The 23,954-nt window shown below is 37.9% G+C and overlaps 1 protein-coding gene across 3 annotated transcripts in view; it reads right to left on the reverse strand.

Annotated features, from left to right (window-relative positions):
• Positions 1-23,954, reverse strand: part of INO80 (INO80 complex ATPase subunit) — a 63,785-nt gene that overhangs the window by 7,965 nt on the left and 31,866 nt on the right. For all 3 annotated transcript variants that reach the window (XM_062495871.1, XM_062495874.1, XM_062495872.1), the window contains exons 25-30: positions 18,828-18,968; positions 13,647-13,872; positions 8,523-8,650; positions 4,205-4,299; positions 1,852-1,924; positions 294-452 (exon numbers count right to left, since the gene is read on the reverse strand). In XM_062495871.1, the coding sequence (XP_062351855.1) occupies positions 294-452; positions 1,852-1,924; positions 4,205-4,299; positions 8,523-8,650; positions 13,647-13,872; positions 18,828-18,968 (822 nt within the window). The remainder of the gene's footprint in view (positions 1-293; positions 453-1,851; positions 1,925-4,204; positions 4,300-8,522; positions 8,651-13,646; positions 13,873-18,827; positions 18,969-23,954) is intronic.

Here is a 23,954-nt window from a genome sequence, read left to right on the forward strand (position 1 = left end):
CTCTGACACAGCAAAGACAGAAGCCCTAGTCTTAAAGAAGCCTGAGTAGTTCCACTGCAACATAAGAAATAATTTTCATGAAGTCATACTATAAATAATTAGCTTCTTTCCAGTTCATATAAAGTCACTGGACTGCTGCTGTGTTAGAGACGCATATTTGAAGAAAGACACTTCCTTTTGCCTTCTCTTCTGTCTCTCCGCAGACAATTTTTCTGTGTCTTTACTCATGCTGACAGGTGCTTTATGATACCATTCCTGTAACTTCTCGTTCCAGGTGAGCTCCTTATTCCTACCTCACTCTTTTCCTTTGCCCGCTGAAGGATGCGCTCCTCAATGGTGCCTTTACAAATCAAGCGGTACACGGTCACTTGTTTGGTCTGACCCAGCCTGTGGGCCCTGTCCATGGCTTGCTGGTCTACTGTTGGGTTCCAATCACTGTCATAGAAAATAACCTGCAAAGCAACACCAGAAAGGATTAAATAAAAACATACGTTTAGAGCACCTGGTGATTAAACACACAGAAATCCAATATACTGATAACAATGACAGTTCAATCATGGTTCACAGAATCACAGCCCTGCTGTAGGCTTTGTTAAACCAGCCTTGCCCAGTCCTGTGAAGTCTCTTCCACTGTATTTCAGGTGAATTTAAACTAACTGACACTATGAATGTTTCAATTTCACAGAACTTTAATATATTTTAAAAAGACCTGACTGGGAGGCTCAAAATTCTGAAGTTTGTTAACACATTAAATAACTGTCATACAATTAATTACAGACTAACCACATCATAGACGCATTTTAGTGTTACCATCGTATCAGAATTTTATGCAAAAAGTAATACTCCAATTTTTATTCAAAACCCAGATTAAGTCTAACATTTCTAGTACTTTGACTGTAAAATCTGAAATGCCACATTAAATTAATATTGCACTATCATTCTAATAGTACTTTATGCACAATAAGCAGAAAAAACAAAAGCATTTTTAAAAATTTTAGACAGCAAAGTATTAAGAAAGTTACACTGAAAAACACAGACCTAAAAGTGCCCATGCAAGGAGCCTGCCTGAGCTTCCATCTGTTTATTTCTTCTTTTAAACCCTGAAAATCCTACAGATACTTGTTTTCTTCTCATTTCTTGTGACTGACAGCAAGATATGATAGGATTTTTTTTGATTGAGAGATCTTTGGGTTTGTGTGGCTACAGACTTGAGGTCAAATCTGCAAGCACACCAGGTGCAGGTTAGAAGCAAAAGAATAGCTATTAATGAAAAGATGAATGGTTCATCAGTATTCCTTCCCTAGTGATTAGTGGCAGCTGCTCCAGAGTACAAATCCTTGCAATTCACCTAAATCAGTTTGTCTTTACACCTCAGGGGAAGAAATTCATCCTTCCTGACTAGCTGATCCTCAACAACAAATGGTTCCCTACTTTCATAGGCATTGTTTCATTCCTCTGGGGGAAGAAAAAAGGGTAACTGATAGCTATTCCACTGGTTCCTTTGCAAGTGACCTTAGGAGCAAAGGGTCATTCATACAGTGAAGGCTGTTTCATCTAAGTGTCATCTGCACCTGTAAACCCCTTCAGTGATCCAACTCTTTTCTGGACTCCGTATGTGTGGAGTGGGAAGAAATTTCCAACTGTAACCAAAAATTGTGTACCAAAATGTCCAATACTCTACACTTTATCATCAAGATAATATTACATTGCAAATAACAAAGTAAACAGGCTATGCAATTTCACAATGTAAATAGCAATATTAAAAAGATTGATCAGTATGGGCAAGAGAGTGTCAACTTTTGGACAGAATGACCAATTTTCCCATAGAAATTGTTACCAAATTTCACCTACCGTATCTGCAGCTGTAAGGTTAATGCCCAAGCCTCCAGCTCTTGTACTTAACAGGAACACGAAAATATCATTCCTGTAAAGGAAAGAGATTAAACCCCCTTATTTTGTGCATGAGCAAGGAATAACCACAGAAGCAATTTTCTGACCCATATGAAGCGATCAGGGCTATTTCTATTACTTGAACAGTTCAGAACACTTTGTGCTGTTCATTCAGAGTCAAGGAAAAAAAAAGTATGAAAGAGCTGAAGAAGGTAATCTACAAATGAGGACTGACTGAACATGTCAACACTCAATTCTCATTAGCATTCTTATTAATCTGAATCAAAAGAAACCAGGGCTTGTTTATCTTGCCCACAATGGGAATTAAGATTTCATATAGGCAAAGAACAAGCTATTGTTTCACAGAACTGACCCGATGTTAAAGAAATTTTGTCTTAATGATGCTTAACTGATACAAAAAGAAAAATGAAAGTCAGTATTGTGTAGATGCAAATTTTGTTCAAAATTTGGTGCTTTGAACAGAACAAACAAGGAGACAAGCCTACATGTAGCATGACCAAGTACTGATGAAAATTCAAGTGATAACAGCAAAACCAAGGCTTCTGCTAGGGTTGTGAACTGCACTAGTATCTCTGTAAGGTCAGCAGTATTTAGAAGTGTTCAAAATCTTATGGATCTGTGAACAGACTGACACAAACAAAGCAGACAATACACTAGTAAGGACTCCAAAGACATTGACATATTGTCCTTCTCTGATTAAGAGAAGACAGTTTGGAATGCCACATCCTTTTGGTACTATGCTGTCTGAACAATTTGGCAAACGTAAAACAGTAAAGTACCAGAAATTCTTGCTGAATGAACGGGAAGGAACTAAACCCAATCTTTAGACTTTATCTTGCAGGTAACAAAATCAAAGGAGTCAAGAGGTGCCTGTTTGCACTGAAGGTAATCCTTGGCCAGGTAATCTGTTCTCTTGTAACAATACTGGGTTGTGTGTAGACAGTCACCTCAATATCCAGCTGTGAAATGCTTCTGGATATGCCATATGGGAAGGAAAGTGGACAGAGCCACAGACTACGTGAATAAATTATCATCCCATATTTTCAGCACCTTACAAGGATATCCTGTGGAATAGTTTAGTCTCAGTCATGATTTTTCTCCTGGAAATATTTCTCATAAGTAAATCATGTATAAGAGGAACTCAACTAACACTTTAATAGGAATTCTTGTTTAGACCGGCTGACCTACATTTCAAAGGGATTTCCTGCTGAAATTATTATTTTTCTTCAGTTGTTTTATTCATTAATAAAAACAAATTCTGTTCATTAATAAAACCACCTTTTTCCACTTTTTTGGAAGAAGCCCTGGGATTCCAGGAGGATGTCATAACCTGCAAGGAACTTGTTTCTGACACCTGAAAACAGGCAGAAAGAAAGGTACTACACAGTACTCTCACTTACTTCTGCACATATTCAAGTTCACTAGAAGACTCATCATTGCAACATAGTCCTTCAGCCTCATGAACCAGTGACCTGAAAGGCCTTGACTCCTATCTTCAACTACAGTACTTTGGGACCAATAGCATAAAGAATTTTCTCAAGTCTAGAATGTTGCTTTCACCCTGCAGTAAACAACTATCTATGAACCTAACTCCACTGAAATAGGGAAATGACCTCCTTACAAGCTCACATCAACATATACGAAGGATAACCTTACTGTGAACTACTATACCAAAATGACATTGCATCAAGCCATAGCTCATGATTAAAAGGAAACTTAATAACCATAAATTCAATCATTGTAAGTAATGCACCCTGATTTGCTTATTAAAATTGTCAGGACCCATTTTGGTTTACTTAATGAGAAGAGTTACCCTTTCTTTCTAGCTAATAAAATCCCCATTTTATCTTTTCATATAATGGGTACACTAGTTTAAGGTTTCTTAGTAAAATACGGTTAAATGGTTTGTTTTGCAGAAAACTAGATCACTTTGAAAATCTTGCAGATGCTAGCGTACTCAATCTCATCTTTACAGTGTCAATTGTCAAGGCATTTACTAACCATTGAACATGTGCTGCTTTTCTAATGAGCTTCTTTCTAAGCAATGGCCTATTTGGATTAGCAAGGAGTACAATAGGTGGCTTACACTAAAACTGCTTCCAGTTCTCTTTCACAGATTCATATCAACACCACTGACTACTGGTCAGCAAACCACCAAGAAACTGTTTCAGATAAATGAGGTCAATTTGCTATAAGGAAAGGTAAGTGCAGATTTCATTTATTTTCACTACATCTAACACCAATTTCCTAGGTACATGTATTCAGCACAAACACACCTTTCAGAATACATTACCTGTTCTGAAAATCTGCTACCATGTCCCTTCGTTCAGAAATCTTTGAAGAGCCATCCAATCTCATGTAGGTATGTTTCCTATAAACCATGTATTCCTGCAAAGAACAGACACCAAAAAAATACAGTTGTTCTTGAAACTGTCCAATCTTGTTTCTTTCAGAACTCCCCCCTATAAACAATAAAAGCAGGATTGCCCAACTACAACAAGGTTCCACAAACATCATCAACAAATGTTCTGTAAGCAATAGCTGATAACACAATCCAGAAATTAAAGCTACTCAATCATATGTTGGCTTCTGCATTTCATGTAAGATATAAATGCCAATGTCAGTTTGGAGCTGGGGAGATATTTGCTACACTGCAGACCCGGTACATACCTTTTCCTATAAATAAATAGGTAAATAAAAATCACTAAAATGGGAAGTTTGTTTTCACAGAGTCTGAATTTTTACTAAACCTGGAGTTTTGACTCTGCAAGCAAACCTTTCCAAATAAATCAATTGCACCTGCTCCCTGTTGATTTTATACCATTTGACTGGTAGTTTTAAAAACCTGGTGCTGTATAATGTCTGTCCAGGCCTTATCTCAGCAATGAAGAGCCTGTGAATCTTTTTCATACAAGAACACTGAACATTACACTGGTGTGTCAGCCCACAGCTCCTGCCAAGCAGCAGAACTGAAACCATTTCCTGAGACACAAATCAAATGGCATCAGCTAGGAATGCTGTAGGCAAAGGCTTTTTCCATTCAGACGTATTTGTCATGCTTTAAGGTTGTCAGCATTTTTTGATACCTGTGCAACTATCAATAAAATCTGAATTACCTACAAAGCTCAAATAAACACAATTTCTCTGGAAAGATATCCTCTGGGGTGATTAAACAATGGGATCCTTGCTTGGGTGACAAGATGCAACATCTACTGGTTACACGAGTTAGATTTAACCATACTGGTGCATGAGTCTTTCTGAGATGCCATGAGTACAAATGAAGACACAAGGGAACAGACAGTGCTTTAGCAGCAAGAACTATTGGATTCATCTTGCTCCAAGTCACAGTGCTCAGGAGACACAGAACTGATGCTCTGTGAGAAGACATGACAGTGTTTGCTCTCTAATGAGCCTTCTGACAGTATCATGCCCAGTTCTCCTTTTCACCTATCCTTCAGGGATCCTGATCCCTTTATGTTCTGCAGAAATAGCAAAAGAGTTGCCATATTGTAAGGAAACTGAGAAAAAGACTGATGCAAGAGGAAGCAAGTTTCAACATTAGGCAGATGAAAGAGAAAACCAGGTAAATAAAACAGTGTGGAAATGGCCAAATCCACACTTGGACTACCTCTATGAAATAGAGCTCATGGCTGGTAGGATTTCTGGAGTACAACAACAGAAAGCAGAGAACAACTACTTCACTGCACAGACAAACAAATCCTAATTAACTATTAAATTATTCAAATTCTATGACAGGTTTCTGTCACCAACTAAAACCAGAGAGATGGAGTTGTCAGGCACTATGCCACCTTTTCTCTAGATTTGATCAATTCTTTTACTGTTATCACAATATCTCTTTCATTTCTTTGTTACTGTCTCTATCTGCCTTTATGATGATTCAATCTTTTGATCTTGATTTGATCTTCCCCCATCTGTTAACCATCTTTTCACTATCTGTCTTCTAAACAAACTTCAGTACAAACAGAACACAACTTCATTCATTCCATCAGGTGCATTCATCTTATTCCAGACTTCATACGTTTTCACAAAGGCATAAAGTGCAAAAGAACAAGTTATTCTAACACCTGCAGTAGTGGCATTTATTCCCCCAGGTCTGTAAACTAGCTTTGTACATTAAGCATTAGCTAATGATCTAACAGGTTCTGGTCTGCCTCCATCCACCTTCCTCTGATCAAGGTGGATGCTTCACAGTAGTGCAACAGGGCTCACATGAAACATCCTTTTGCTGTGAACTGGTTTTGTGCAGTACTTTCCCAAATATTAATAGTAGACCCTTTCAATTTAGAAAAAAAGTTCCACATTGTTACTCATATCACACTTCTCAGCAGTTCAGTGTTCTGATCCCTCATAGAAAAGGCATGCTTTTAGCTAAAGAGAGAACCCTGATGGCAAAGAAGATATTTAGAAGTAAATATACCCGGTCTCTACTGCAGCTGTGGAAGGCACTTGATGACTACTCCTTTTCCTAGTTCCCCCTAAGGAATGATGGAGTGGGGTAGGGGAAGCCTAACAGGGAGGCTTCAGTTTCATATAGAGATCCTTGTATTAGACCTGCTTGAAAAATCTACCTGCCAATCTTGTTTAGTGTAAGAGGTCATCAAGCCATCGGAAGCATCAGCCTAGGAAAACAATAAAAAACCCTTGCAACAGAGCACCTACACAGGAAACAACACACGGTGACCTGAGTATTGTAAGAATGTAGTGCTGCTAAAGCCACTGCTCCTCTGGGCTTCCACACTGATACTTTCTCAGGAAAATGTTTTCCCTTCATATTATTTCACAGTCTAAATTGAGTACTCTTATATTTCCAGACACTCATTAACTTTTGGCAGATTATAACCAAGACATTTTACTTCATGCAGAACATAATTTGACCCCTTATCTTATGAATACAATCTGATCCCCACTGAAACCATGGAGACAATTACTCTTAAAGAAGAGAGCAATCAGATGGAGAAAAACAAACAAAATCTTTAAAGGATGAAATACACATCTGCATGAAAAAACAATACTGAAATTATAAATTATCCTCTTCTGTTGAAAGACAACAATTTTCCTCATTGCATTTATATCTGCTATTTTATAATGGCTGAACTATGCAGCAACTCTTCAGCTGAAGCTACATAAAACAAACATGGTTTTATAACTTTGTAAACAACGTCCTTTGTGCTCTCTGCCCTGCATAGATTAGGTTAGTGCAATATAATCCAAATACTGTTAAAAAAGACATCCTGTTTTTTCATATTTAAGTAGGCAGATACATTTGGATAGATCAGGAAAAAATAAATATCTACAGACACACAACTTTTGCAAGGATTTTCTTACTGAGTCCTTACTTGTTTTTCAGCTTGCTAAACTTTAGCTTCAGTTACTTGGGTGGGGAGAAATAAAAACAGAGGACTTAGTAGGTGGATTATTTGGATAATAAAACACAAGTGAAGTTGAACATTCAAGAGATGGAATAGCAAAACAGTGCGCTTACAAGTCTTTCAAATGGAATGTTAAGAGAAAAGACAGAAGCACTAAACACAGCTTTATGAGCTTCATGGTGTAATGCAGGGTATCAACAAACCTACACCATGTCCAATGTTTGCCAAAAAAAGACGCATACAAAGCAATGCCAGGCAAAGTGCCAAAATACAGAATTGCAACCATGCAAGTTCTGTTTTTCCTCACAGCAGCAAAAACAAAACTCAGCTTGTGATTTGTTACTGAACTATTAGCTGCTGACCTTAAAATATGCGCTCCTGTTCATACAGAACTCATGACTTAGGCAGCTATTGATTTGGGCTTCTCACTTTTTCTCTTCAGTTTACTGTGGAGAAGACAGTATCCTAGCTCTCTGATGGCATGGCTGCTCATCAAATAAAGATTTATGTTTTTTTTCTTCAGAGGCAGAATGTCTGGTTTTAAATTATAAGTTATGACTTCATTCCTTACTTCTTTCCTATCCCATATGCCAGAGAACCTCTTAATTGGTTATGAAACTTCTGCAGAGGAATCGGGTATTAGAGGGAAATGGTAATAGTCTGTGAAATTACAAGCAACATAAAAACTGTAAAATTTACCACGGTTCTTCCTCTTCCTTCCAATAGAAGGGCATGTAGGCATCAAATGAAAAAGAAGGAACCAGTTCAAACCAGCATAAGAGGATAATTTAAGCCATGCAACCCTTGCCACAGGGCAGTGCAAATGCCAACACCTAACAAGGTGTCAAGATGCAAATGAACAACTTCATAAAAGGAGAATCCATGTTGGAATACTGAGTATATAGGAGGCATACTCAGTTCAGAAACCCCTTGAACTGCACACTGCTGGAAATTGAGTGAGTAATGGTGAAGCATCACTATTCTGGTACACTTTCCCCATACCATCTGCTGTTATACACTGGTATCAATAGAACACTAGGCTGGACCTTATGTCTAACTTTGTATGGCAGTTCTTACAGTCTCATACTAATGCATTAATTTGGTATCCTCTGGTAATTTTATGGCAAGTTTGCTGCATCCAAAATATTGTACTTTCTCCAAAACAGTGTTGCTAAATCTCCATCTTCATAATTTGTCTTCTGTCAGCTATAGCTCTCCTACCTCCAGTAAGTCAATCATCCGAGTCATTTGGGAGTAAATGAGAACTCTGTGTCCTTGAGATTTCAGCCTTGTCAACAGAAGATCAAGAGCATGAAGTTTTCCACTGTCAGTGATCAGACTCTCTTTATCTAAAAAGAAATAGAAGAAAAGCAGGTAACCAATAAAGCAAACCCAGATACATGCAACAAGTTATCTTCTAAGTTTTCCTAGCACTTCCCTGCATTATAAACTCTGAAGTAAGGAGCTGTGATTGAAGAAACTGCAATTTCTGTTCTGGCTGATACTGTTACCATTGTGATTTTAAGTAACTTTTGTTTGGTGTGATGGGAGCATATGTATATACTACACATGGTGAAATCTCATTACAAATTGATCACAAGTAAGTGCTCAATCCTGTTTTTGGACAGCCATATCGCTCATCTAAGGTTTTATTCTGAGCAGATCAATAAGCACTGTATGCCTTGACCCTTGATGAAATATTTGCCACTTCACACATCAAAACGCTGTCTTCTGCACATTTGCTGCTACCTGCTGCTGAGCTTTAGACTTATCCTCCACAGATCAAACCCCTCAGGCCCCCAGAAAAAAAGAACATTGTCTATGTCACTGTAAAACAACAATCCCTCACAGCACTGCCTAGTTCTTCCCTGCCCTCTCTTTTTTGTTTTTCCTTTTGTTTTGTTTAAGAAATGTTTCCAGATGGCAATCTTTTCAGTCACTTCAGATTTTATACTTCATGTCCTCTCTATTTCAGCACTGCTCACGAAGTATTTTTCAGGAAGGAGATCTTCCTGTTTGTACATTCTGTACATAAACTTCAGTAAACAATACATTACTGTTGAAAGAGGATGAAGAGAAATTTTCTTCCAAAAAATTATCTGTTGGAAAGGCCATTGATGATTCTCTATTCTTCTGGATGTCTGAACTTAGGTTTACAGCCAAAACGGAAAGCTGACAACTGCAGATGGTGCAGGCTAGTACAGAACCCAAATATTTTCAACATGTCTAGCAGGTAATGTTCTCTAATGTCTAGCAGGTAACACTTTTGCACACTTCCTCCTTCATAAAATGAATTAACTCATGGGCTGAAAAAAATTTGCTTTCTGTAAGGCAGTTAACTGTCTTGCCCAATATCCCAATTAGAAAAAGTTACATACAAAATTAATTATTTCATCTGACCCCCGTGCATTTTAATATAACCCAAAGCAGGTTCATACTAGTAGAAGAGAGGAGCATAAATCACATAATAGCACTCCCAAAAAAGATCTTACAAGCACAGCAGCTAATATAGTCCATGGGTACCAAAGTGATGTCGTAGCTGTGCAGTGATGTGACAGAGTAGTCAGTGATTCCTGCAAGTACAGCTATGGGCTTGCTGAGAAAAGCAGGAATAAAGCTGTTCTCTTTCAAAAATACCTTTGACTTAAATATAAATAATGGGTTTGATGCTGGAATCTACATCAGAACATCAAAAAATGCAAACAAATGTCACCTTTCTGAAATAAAAAAAAAAATATCTGAGTTTCCATATGGTTTAAAATAATTAGCTATTCCACTTGCTCTAAAAATCAATACTGTGAACACTCTCTCCTATGGTAATTTTAGAGCCATGCACCTGCAATTCACTAGCTGACAACCCAAGACAAGATAAGTCTGTTCTTTCTCTTTTGTCTGCCTATCTAGATAGTGACTGTTTTTCCCCCTTTTGCTCTTCCTTTTGGCAGTGATGCTCTTGTTGTGCCTGGAGCAAGTACCACGTCATTGCTTTAACTGTTAGCAACTACTTCAGGGAGTCCATTAACTGGAGAGTAAAGCCAAGGAAATGCTGTAAGGAAAACTCAAGCCCACACATCAGGTTGCATTTGTTCTAAGTGCAACATAATGTATAATGATGCACTCATCTCTAGAACAGCATTCAGTCTCAATTACAAATAAATCATTAATGGCTTCACATGTTCTTCTAAGGAAAACCAAAATTTCAACTTAGGCAATTAAGCAAAATAGAAATTACTTACAGCTAGTTGGTTTTAAAATACACCTATGCTAGTCAAAACCTCTGCACAACAGCAATGTTTACTCTTTATACAAAATGTTATTATTTACTTTAATTATAAATACAACCATGACATTCTGCTATCATTCTAATTGGTCAGCTTGCTATTTCAGAAAAAATTATATTGAGTGAAGCTACATGAAAAGTCTAGATATACGTGACAAACTACCATGATTATTAACTATAAGCTACCTCAGAGAACCAACAGGGTTCTGTTCAAAAGTCAGTGTTGACAGGATCAGATTAACATATTAGCAAGTTTCCAAAAGTAAAATGCTACTGTTTTCTTCACAAAGGCATGATTAAGTAGAATTAACCTTTGCTAACTGGAAATGATTCTTGTCCTTTGCTGCTGGCTCCTGAGGTCTCCATTGTATAAGTTACTATTTTTACATCGCAATGAAATGCAAATTACAAGGATTTATTTGCAGATGATCTGAAAAGTTAGTAACTCGTTAACAGTTCATAAGTCATCCAGTATTTCAGCAGCAGAGCAGACTGCACTAGTGAGAAAGTTTCTGAGTTTTTTTTAGGAGAGCAAAACAGTACTACCAAAAAAGATTTATCATCTCTGGAAGAGAAAATAATTTGTCCTTAACCTGGCACCTTTAAGCATGCTATCATCCTGATGCCATTGTGTTTTCCAAGATCAAGTATTTTTCCATGATGAAAGACTGCCACCTAGTGCTTCAAACAACAAATTCCAGAAAATGTACTTGTGCCATCTTCAGAAAACACCAAAATTAAACAAAAGAGAAAAAAACACAAAACCCCCGTGTCTTCCACCTCTAGTTTTTCTCACTTCTATTCTAACTTTCTCTGATCTACAAGAAGAAAAGGACAAACTATTACTTTTTTTTTAAAGGGGATTTCCAAAATTTGCAGTTCTACATGTTTCTACTTTTAATGATCACCAACAACTTCAAATGACGAATTCTTTGGATTTTGTTTTCTTTTCTGCTTAAAATAAACGTTCAAAACTTTAAGTCAGTCAGGAGACAGAGGTCCTGTACTGCATTGTCTAAGAGCTCTCCCTAGGTCACAATTTTTGGGTTCTTCAGCACTGTATGAAATAAATAAGAAAAAGGAACCAGATGAAATGGCTGTCAGTCGGGGAAAAAAACCAAACCCAACTGCCTTCAGCCATGCTAGGATATGGACATAAATTATCTACAAGGGGATACAGTGGGCCTGGGAAGAATAGTTACAAATGATTATGACTCAGAATAACCTTTGTCAGGAGCTGTGGCTCATGACTGTAGCTGGGCTCAGCGCTCTCTGGAGAATGAGAAAAAGTGCCTCTGGACATGCAAAAAGCAGAGGAAAGAGAGATAAAGCCTGGGTTCCAGTTGACACCCCTGGTTCCCCTCCTGTCGGCACAATGGGGTCAGTGAGGAGCTAGCTGGCTCTCACAGTAAACAGCCAGTGAGGCCAGAGCTTTTTATCGATACTGAAAGGACTCAGACACTTCCTGCCATTTAATCCAGGACCATTTTTCTTTCAAAGAACAGGAAAAACCTCAAGAGATTCCCACAGTGATCACAGCTGAGCCTGCTGCCAGGGTACTGGGAACGCTGAGTCTGGGAGAGGACAGATCAGGGTTTAGGAGAGAGGTGTCCCCCTTTTCTTCTTGTCACCTATTTGCCACAGACCTTCACAGCAACTATTCCATTTGACATGTGCTAGACTTTAGCCTTGCAAATGGCTCCTTCAGCACATCACTCACCCTCTGTAAGACACTGTGCCTGTTTCTATACCTATGAACACAGCTGTCCTGTTGTGGTGTGTGTCCTTGCCTCTTGGAGTGAGTTTAGGTTTGAGTGCTACTTTCCACTTAGTTAAAACACAGATGTACAACACTACTTTTTTACCCCACTTCTAGATCCAACACTTCCTAAATTATGTCAGCTTTATGTAACACATTCATCCCAACCTCCTTCTCAACCAAATTCTGTTGTGTTTTGACAACAATTTGCCTAACCTTGCACCTGCTCTTTTACTCCTGAAAGCTTCTTGTACCCTACCTTTATTCCTCTAAATTTTTGGTGATAACGAAGTCCCCAGCTTAAAATGGAAGTCTTTCAAGAGAATGCAGCACTGTCTCTTTTCTGCATTGGCTACTTTTCTGCATTTCTCTATCCATGTCTTCTATCTTAATTTATCTCTTTAATACTTCCCACTTTCTGCTACAGAGAATAATTTTCTTTTTCCAAATACCTGGCAAACAATAAAGAGAATTCCTGAAGATATTATAAAATCATCAACTATGACTGAGTATTAATCCATTGCAAGCTCATGAAAAATGGTTTCTCTGTTACTTAGGTACAAATGTGCATGTGCTTCAAATTGCTCCAAACACTTAAGAAGGTACCTCCTTAAACTGGACTGTAGCAAGCAAAAGGCCATTTTCCTTTTACTGTACTAGCTTCCCCTGCCAAGCATCCTTGACCCAAAAGGGTCTGGGAATAACTTTGCATCTGGCAGTGTAAGCTGTTTTTCCTCTTGGCTATCTATCAGATCTCTAGTACTTTCTACAGAATTCTGCTTGCTGCTCAGGACCATCTTCTGACAGCTAGAGCATATCTGGCCCACGAAAGTCACCACAGTACTGGCAATCAAACCCTACAAGATCTTGGACTTCTTTAATTCTATGAAAAAAATAAGTACATTTATTTTATTGGTACCTTTTTCCCACTTTACAAGGAAATATGAGTAAGTCTTCTTTATTACAATCAAAATTCAGTAAATCCCTCATGCCTTATTTTTCAGGTCAATTTCCTCTGAATTTGGTCCTCAAACCCATCCTTTCTCTTTACCTCATTTGGAGGTCTGACATGCAAAGAGAGGTTTGTAAGCATTAGGAAAACCTGTATTCGATTTTTTTGGCATCCATTGAAGATTTACTTCAGACAGAGGATGCAAAATCATGGTGTATTTTAAGATACCAGGGTAAACTTTCAATCACGAGGAAAAACAAACACACAACCATCCCCAGACAAGCATAAATTACCACTAAAGAACAGATGTCTTTATTTATGTCATTTCCATTCCACTACAACTTCCAAACTTACCTGGTATCCTGATAAAAGACCAGCCATTCTGAGGCCTGATCCCTAGCAGTCCTCCTGGATGCTCTGGGAAGAACTGGGAACACTGCTTCAGCCAGTCAGCTGCTAGCTCAGGGGATCCATGGAGTACACACTGCTTTGCTTCAAGACTTCCTCCTTCCCTTAGTGCTCTGCGCTCATATTCTGCACTTCGGTCATTGCAGTAGAACTCCAGTGGCACAGCTGTCACCTACAAGTAAAATAATAATCATCAATATTATTGTTCACATTTCTCCCTGTCCCCAAATCCCCAGTTGAAGTACCTTACCACAAGATAAAATATTAAAAGTCAAGTCATTACAAAATGTAGAAGCAGACAACAATCTTTGGTTGGACTTAAACCAAGCAAAGATGCAACATCTCTCCACACAAAAAATACTGTATGAACGACCAGGCACAGAAAATCTGCCTTTTGATAAACTATGCCTTGTGCCAACTGCTACACAACTGACAGCAAATCTTGAAGAGTAATATCCTTGCTCTACCTCCCATATTGCCAAGATTTAATTATTTATTTATTTTTAGTTCCACTCTTCACAATCAAGTATTTTTCTTATTAGCAGAAATGACATGTACTGTCCTTAACAGAAATTAATGTGGTAATTCAAAGTTAGGGAGAGTCATAAATTAGAAGGGAGGGGAACAAAAGGAACAGCATATTTCTTGGGCTTTACATCGGCTTAGAACAAAGTGGGCCACAGAAATAGCCCTCTTTTTCTTGTGGCATTCTATGAATCCTATGCCCTATTACCTGCTTCAGTATATACAACTCAGCTGGACAGACCAGTGTTGCAAACACAGGAAGTTTGATTTCATGCCATGTGAGCTGTTCTGGAATAGCTCCATCAGTTTAACTCCCCTTTTTTTCTGCCCCATCCACCCAAATCTGTACAGAGTGGAAGGTGCACACGAGCCAAACAGCTGAATGCCAATATCAAGATGCTGAAGAAAAACCTCTGTTCCAGCAGACAAGGCTGGATTTTGTAAAACCTGCAGCTTTCTCTTATCTCTCCCTTACCACAGTAAAAGACAACAACCAAAAGTGAAACTGAGCCATGGTACACAGCAGGACAGACTGCTCTGCTGGATCTAACTCCAGATACTTCACCAAGAGTTAAATACCATGATCCAAAGTAAACACAATTACAACACTTAAACACAAATATAAATGCAAAACAATCCACTGTCTAGCACAAAAAAAAAAAAAAAGAAGCAGATTACCAACTTTTTTTTTGAATGTAAGTCTGTTCCGGGAAAACATTCTGGGGTGTTTACACAAACTATTTATAATCAAGTTTATAAAAGCTAATAGAAGCTTTTACATACTATCTAAAGACTTAATAATGTGCTATAATTTATTTTCATTTCTATGAGTAGAAATGAAACTAGAAATGAAACTAAATTTTACTATTTAAGTAAGAAATGAAAATAGAAATAGAAAATAAATAGAAAAATAAAAATAGATATTAAATACATATGAAAATATCTAGAAATTAAAATAAATTTTACTATTAAGACAACCTTACAGTATAGGCCAGTAACAGAGAAATTTCAAATGCCATGACAATTTTTTCACCAATGCAAGAAGTAATGGTATCATTAATTTAGAAGTCACTGTTGTTTTTATTTCAGATGTACAATGAAAAAAAACCCCATGTACAGCCATGTAAGTTAAAAATATTGTCAAAAATCCTAACAGTGTGCAAAATTACATTCCCTCCACAACTATGAGAAGAGAAAATCAAGCTTGTCAGAGTTTTCCCATTTAAAAAAGTCAAGTGGGGATGTACAGGAAGAAACAGTACAGGAGCCTATAGGTTTTCATGGTGAACAGTAAGCAGTGGACTTCCTGCAGAACTGAGATGGGGTGGAAATTAGGGTGATAATGGGATATCTGAAACATTAAACACAATAAAAGAACTATGTTTGTATTGCAGATGAAAAACTTCTATATTTGAAGGGGGTTTAAATTTTTGTTCCAACTTACTCTGGTGTGATGAAATTGCTACATATTGTAAATAATATATACAACATTGTATAATGCAAATGAAATTATTTTAACAGCTTATCTAAATGATAAGCAATAAGATAGTTTAATTACCACCAGTTTTAAACACTGCACTTTAGAACTGTAAGGTAAAGAGAGCAACCCATACCTCAGGACTGCCTGTATCTTAGATGTTTGCTGTACCTCTCTGAACATTTGTCAGCTAACTCAAAGTAACAGGTATTAAGAAAGGTTTCCTAGCTGGAACTGCAGCCCATACCAGTTTTACAGGTGCTCTTCTCATAGGAATAAATTAATCTCATAGAGACCTCCCTTTACAAGGGCCAAACAATTGTTTAAATGGATTAATGAGCATAGTTGTAATATGCAACAAAAAACCCCCAAACCAATGAAGAAGCACACAGTCTTCGCAATAATGGTAAAGCCACTGCTTTTCAAGATGCCAAGAGCTATTTTAAAATCTATCTATGGGTCTTACACAAAGCCACACAAAACACTGCAAAGTGAAAGGGGTTATGACTTTGAAACACATTTCCACTAAAAGGTACTCTTAGAGTTGCTGTTATCCTGTACTGCCACCTGCAGTCAAAGCATATGTTTGACCTTTGTGAGAAAGGGCAAAACCTCTTTGAAAACACAAAAAAATTCAAAATGCTAGCAAGTTCTGTCACTTGAACACTGCTATAAACCACAAATAATGCTACAGACTTAAGTTGTTTAAGAGACACTATTCACCATCCTACTTCAGTTCATTGTTTCTACACTAAACAGACTGGAACAAATACTCTTTTCAAGCACAGACAACTTGACATTCTGATTTCCAGGACCAAGATTTTCCACCCCTAGAACAGACAGTCAATACACACAAAACAGAGCAGACTAACTTCTGGCACAAAAACATACCTTATCTACTGAAAAGACTACACAGATTTATACACCAGGATTTTTACAAGACAAACAAAGTCAGAAGATTCTACAAGCCATGTTTGAGGAACACCTCAGCCTAAGGAAGAACTAGTAGGAAACAATCTTGTGTCAAACTCTGTGTGCCTCAGTGTTATTTCTACATTAACAAGAACTAATCTTCCTTCGTATCTTGTACAAAACTGACTGACCTCTGAGAACCTAAGACTATCCTTACCACCAGTTCCTTTTTTTTTAAGAAGGCAGGCACACATTTCTAGAGTAGAGTCCTGTAACTTCTACATGCTCTTACAAGAGAAAACAACACTTTTCTGAAACAGACCAAAAAAATTATCTTTCATTCAAGTTTGTTCACTCTCCTCTTTATTTTGTCATGGCACATTTCTTCAAAATTTTTCCCCAAAGGTTTTTGTGGTTTTATTCATAACAAAAGGTAGAGCAGTCCTTAGTACTAAACCCTTCTCTGTCAACACATTATTTTCAAACTGACTGATTGTAAGAGTCATGGTCCAGAGACACATCAAAAATACAGTGATAGAGATGTATGAATGCACTTCCACCCTAAATTAAACAACTTAGTTTAGCTAAGGGAAAACCAAATGCTTCCTGAATTTATCTTCATGTAAAGTTAACCTTTCAGACATTGTGATATGACCAAAATTGCTTCACAAGATATTCCACTGTGTAAGAAATCTACTGAAATGAAACCAAACAGTATTACTCAAAATTTAATTAATTAGCTTCTTAATGACAATGCAAGATCCATCCTCCAAGTTACCTTTTTTATGATTGAGTCCTGTCTGTACTCACAAAAACTGCCTGCACAGAAAAGATGCTACATCTCCTCATGTCCCTCTCCCAGCTGCTACATAAACATACGCTCCTATTTCTATCATTTGCTCCATTACCTTCCCAAAATTAATCACAGGTCAGACAACAACAGAAGGCTATAGTTTCTGCAAACATATGTGCTCTTTCTGCTCTTTCAGGTCTTCTACACTCCTGCCAAAAGTTTCTAACAAGCATAAAATTAAGTGTTTGTACTACTAGAAACAAAAAGCCTTGTCTTCACTTAACTATTTTTATACAGCAGCCAAACCAAAACAAATAACTTTTATTCATTAGCATAAATGTCAGATACAATTTCTTCTTGCCTTTCCCTTCATTTGTAGACTTCTAAGCCCTTCTCCACCCTTTCTGATGTAGGGGAGCAATTCAGCATATTCTTCATCCATGATGCGAATTTAGGTACAAGGAAGGACAAATTAAAGGAATCTGAAGGCAAAGTGTTTTTCACAATTTACTCTCAGAATAACCTCCTGTTCTCCAGAGAGGCAGTACATTGTAACAGGGAGGTGACATGAGACTTCCAGCAGTTCAGCTGCATTCCCAGCCCTAGAACCACAGCAGCAGGTAGGTAGTCAGCTTGCATTTGCGAGGTCCTGCTGCCATCTACCCCTTTCCAGATGCAGAAGTATAATTGCACATCATTTGATGAGGCCTACAGAATAACTTCAACAGTGACTAAAGAATACATCTGCATGGGCTGGCAATAAAATTGTATTTTGTCCAGTTTTGTCAAGATCCAACAACATGGAATGCAACAGCCATAGACCTAATGAAGGTCTCTCGTGTCAGCCCAGGAAACTTCAACTAAATTAATTTCAAAATTAATTTAATACATGACGGACAGCCTCATGCAGTAGCACTTAACATCCAAAAGACCTAGAAAATGCCAACTTATAAAATGCCAATCCTTATATACTGCAATTTGGTATTTCCTCTCTGAAGCACAAGAGAAAAAACAAACACCCTTTTCAAAAAAGCATGGCTTCCCACCCCTCTTCTGTCATCAGAGTTGGCCGATCATCTCATTCTGTTCATATTACACCTAGATCTCCCCTTTGGGTTATCAATTAATAATTTACTTCAATATCTCTTCTATAACTGCTTTAGGTACTAGGAGAGAAAGTGAAATCTCAGAACAACTCCTGTTGGGTGCATCTTACCACTTTACTTCTCATCTCAGTACACATTACAGTCACTTCCCCTATGAAAAACCCACTAATGAATACCGTAGCAAAAGGATATCCTCACAACAGCTTCACCCATCGAACAAAAAAGTCATATATCATTGTGTTCCAAAGACACAATTCTAGCAAGGTTTAAAATACAATGGAAAATACATAATTTACAACTGAACTTGGACTTACCCGTGGACTGGCTATGCACAGGAAGGACGGCAGCTCAGTCACCTGGCAGCATCGTACACATGAGGTAGCTGATTTCCTTCTGTATATGACATGGTCTGAATAGCCAGTAACTGCTTTACAGTGGCTGCTGAACACAAGGTTCTGAAAACAACAATAAAATTAAGAAGTTACTACATCTATGAAGAAATACTCCTCTCAAATCTTGTATACACCCATGAGGAAGACAGCCAAAGCACATTCCATACATGTTTCTCTTTGAGTAAGGAAAACTCTACATATCTTCTGCAGTGAATATGTGAAGAATATTTGTGTAATTATCAGAACATTCAAATCTGGAAATGTTTACAATCAGAATAGATTATATAAATACTTGTCTTGATGCTCAGCTGGATACAGAAACAAGTTTTTCCACCTTTGAACCTTTTGACCTTAGCTTTTCTAATGAAGTACAGTAACATTCTAATAGGTCTGACCCTCAGGGTGTTTTCTAGCTACTCATTTATCTATTCTGAATTAAAATGAAATTTTGCAGAGAGAAAAAAAAATAAGAATTGAAATAAGGCTGGATTGGTATCTTTAGACTTGCACCTTTCCAAACTTTTTCCTTCCTTCCTGCACAAAAGGCTCTAAATATTATCCTGAAAACTTTAAAAATGCCAGCAGGGTTATACACATGAACAAACCCATGTTTAAAACCTGGAATTTGCCAAAATGTCCTTTCGATACCGAAAAATACACTGATTCAGAAGTGGGGACATTCAGATGACAGTACAGTTTAAAGAAAGGAAAGCTCTTTAAAGATGCTCAGCTCTACACAGAAAAATAACAAAAAATTTTCTTTCCTTGCATCAGTTACAGTTCCTTTTTTATTGTAAATATCTGCATCAAACAATGAAATAAACTGCTTATAGACTAAGTCATTTTTGCCACTTAGCTTTTATCCTGACTCTTTGTTATTCATAGAGATCAATAGTTCTACATTATATTTGTTTCCTATAGTATGCAGAGCATTATTCTGCACATAACAGGAAACTAGCAATAATTTTAGAAGCATGAAGAGGTATACCTCTCACTGCCATAGGATCACAGGATGTGACCTTCTGGCAATTTGAGCACTTAAGTTCACTTAAGTAAAAGGTAAACAGGACCTCAAGTTTTGTTATTTTTCTGCCCATGTTCCTAATGCACCAATATTAATGGCACACTACTTTTACTTTCCAGAGCCTCCCAATTTTATGAAATCCCAGTATTTAAAGTTGTAAACATCCAGATACACGACAGAAGCAGACACCCTGAATAGCACATCATACACTGGATATATATATATATTTCTATGTATGTCAAAAATGCTAGAAAACAACCACAGTAGGAGTCTATTATGGATCATGCATTCTGGGCCCTTTTATTACCATTTCCTGGGCAAGATGCAGATGGCAAGCACATACCATTTGGAACCTGCTGACAAGAGAGGAAAACAGTCTGACTGTACGTACATGCCAGCATTACCTGCACTAAACCCTATCCCCTAAGCATGTCTTTTGGCTGCTGCCAGCAAGACTCATATGGGCTGCAGCTAGCAAAAATAAGGTTCATGCTCTGACTGAACATTTCCTTCTCTATATATAAAAGGTGAGAGTCTAAAGCTGACAGTAGTCTTTCACTGACACTCAGCAGAGCTAAAAAGCACAGGTCAAAGCTTGGCCCACACTGGAAAATGTGAAGTGAGCCCAAAACCAGACTCTTATTTAGCTGGCAATTCTTAATCAGTAACGCTGGCTTAATCAACAACTGCTTCACATGTTTATATCAGTCCCAACAGAGCCCCTGCGTGTTGGCTTAGCTGTCTGTATTAATAAGATGTTGATCAAGATGAAAACAAACCCTTGCCCCTCTGCTCTAAGTGAGTTTTATGACATGCTTCACAACCTGGTAAAACAGGCTATGTGCTGAAACAGCAGGGTGGGAATACATGTCTGTGGACAATGAATATGAATGCTGGCTTACTCATCTGAGAACCAGAAACAGTGGCAACAGAGCACCAACACTACTGCTGAAAAGGGCGAGTCCTTTCCCATGATACATTTGTGCCACTTCCTGTGCTAGTTTTGTCTCCTCTCCAGAAGCCTATTCAGATACACATGTGATCAAACAAAAAATTCAACAGCCATGAAAATACAAGGCCTTCTGCAGTTGGCGCATACAAGGCTGTGTCACGGTATGCCTGCATCAGCAGACACAGGGTTCCGCAGCTGAGAATAAAGAAAAGACAGCAAGAGCCAGACAGGGAAGAGTGAACAACTACTGCCTCTTTCTTCCCCACCCATGGACCCTACACTGGGAGTACAACTGATTTCATGAATCATTATTGCAGGCAGTTCACAAGAGCTTTCCCATAAGTCTTACAACAGCAAGCACTGACATACTGATTGTGGCCCTGGTCAATACAGGGGTCTGGAAATTACTTCCTGGAAAGTCAGAATACAAGAAATGGATAGCGAGGAAGTTAACAAACTGTAATTCCAAACCTATGCAATTTTGTTACTTAATTCTCTTTTGGAAAACTATATCGAAGACCTACGTAAGATGACTTGAGGGCAATTGAAGTACCTAGGAGTAAACATAAATAAAGCTTCAAGAAGGTATCCAAAATGAGAGAAAAAGATTTGTACCTGGGCATTAATCTGGCTTTGAGTGCTAGATTCCTGTGAACAAATTATGTTCAGATCACATAAGAAACATCCCTCTGAATTCTGACATATGCAGCTCTTTTAAGTATTCATGAATGGAGCAGTCACCAGATATAACAGGGACAGTGGAAACCCATCAACCCATCAGCTTCCCATCAACCACACACTTGGAAAAGACTGGGTAAAGTTACAGAACTGAATGCAGCCACAGCTCTGAAACGGCTCACATACTTCAGTACAACAAAGCCAAAAAACAAAGAGGAAAATTGTTAAAACCCACAAACGTACACATCTACAACAACTGTGCAATCCAAAATAAGTCATGAAAGAGGCTCTCCTATATTGCAAATAGAGCTGCACATAAATATGGGGGATTGCTACTAGCATCTTAAGCACATTAACACTCCTGAATTTTTTAATGGAAATAAAATTAGGATAGAAGAGCTCATGTAAAGAGAGCAGATTGTACATTAATTTAATTCAGTGCATACAAAATCATACGTATTGTGTGGAGGCGTTGAGCAGGGGCAATGAAGAGACCTCACACTCTGCAAGCAATTTCTGTATTTACATGATGAAACATAATACTATCTTTAGACAGATGTTACTACAATTTCAGAAATACCCATTAAAAAGAAACATGTTTCTTTTTCTACTGATTTATTTTCATGCTTTGCCTCTTGCATCAGAAATGCTGATCTGAGCAGTTAAGAAAAGCCTTTCCAGATTTTTACCATTTCCTTTTTCCTCTTGTCTCACCCTCCTCACTCCCTACATGTTACTCTCTTATGAAGCCCAAGAGGAAGCCTTGGGGAATGTTACATTGAAAGCTTCTCCAGTTTGGGTAAGGAAAAAGTTCCTTCATTTTCACTCACAATAACGTACAGTGCTAAAAGACAGGCATGTAAAGGGCAGCTTGTTTTTCAACTCCCCTTTTGGTTTTGCACTCCCCATCTACCATTTTTTTTTAAGATGTTCTAAATGCAAGCTCTGCAAACAAAATTCTGTAAACACAGCTTATTTTAAAGTAACTTCAGATGGTAATTTGTCTAGTAGTCAGGTTAGAAAACAGGTTTATAGTGTCTGTCATAACTGCAGGGCTATTCTTCCTTTAGATTTACTGGGGTTATCACAAATGTGCTCTATTGCACACACTGAAGAACTCTGCTCCTTAGCTGGCTGCTTTTTGTATTGAATGTACTGCAACAGTTGCTAGTTACACACAGTCAACAGCCCTGGGAACCCTTAGGACACAAGTACTGACTTCCTCAAAGAACAGAAATTATTTGGAGAAACCAAATTCATGTTTAAATCTTGCTACACTGTGGTATAGATGGGCCTATCCAAAAGCTTCACATTTAATCACTATTATTAAAACCTACACATGCATATTCCACATCATATATTTAAAATCTATAATCTTAATCCATCTTCTGTCCTTCAGAAAATTTAATGATTTTCATTTTGATATTCATACACACCAAACCAAAGGCTATGTAAGGACATAAATCATCTTTCTACATATGCAAAAATGAATGCTACTTCTCTAAGAGCACACAATTTCTGGTATCATCTTCTTTACTACCACATTTATGACACCACACAAATTCTCCTTTACCATGCCAACAAGAGGACAGAGCTACACTACAGTCTCAGAGATAGTGTACTGCAGGCACTACAGAAACAGCTGACTGTAATCTCCAAAAAAACTAGCTGAAAGCAAATTCATATAGCAAAGAGATTTTATCAAGCTAGACATGGAAACACAGACCATTGAAATACCAGCACAGCCAGAGTTAACAGGCACACACATTCACTTGGCTGGCTCTTTGTTTGATAACTACGAGGACTCATTTTGTTGGCTTTGCTGTTAATGCTGCAAAACATGACACCAAGTCCAAGGTTGGTTTCCTACTGCTTATGCGTCTTCAATTTCAACTTCCTCTACACACTATTCAATTGAATTCTGGCTATCTCCTTTCCCCTTCCAGACTCATGAGCAGAAGCAATATTCCCTAGAGAAAACTGGCACAATCTCACTGCTTCGGAAAAGAGTTCCTTTACTGCATATCTGATAACTGCCCTAGATGCTTTCCTGACTCCACGCTATCACTTCTGTGAACTTATTTCCCAGTGAACTCAATCAACGAAGCCTTAATCTAACTCAGGAAATCAACTGCAATTTAGTCATAAAAAGGCAAAATCTTCACACATATCCTAGGCCAAAGATTAACAAAAATGATCTTGCATTACACAGTAATTTGAATACATCTGGATCTACCAGACCGCAGCAGAAGCAAATTTCATAGTAGAAATATACCACTGAAAAAGCTTGTCCACCAACCATATAAAACATTGTCAGGCTGGTCTCTGTTCGCCCCAGTTGCTGCAACAATGTATCAAATTTAACAAGAAAACAATCGTTTCAGTCTGAAAATGA

The sequence above is a fragment of the Cinclus cinclus genome, chromosome 6 (genome assembly GCF_963662255.1).
Source record: "Cinclus cinclus chromosome 6, bCinCin1.1, whole genome shotgun sequence".
NCBI lineage: Eukaryota > Metazoa > Chordata > Aves > Passeriformes > Cinclidae > Cinclus > Cinclus cinclus.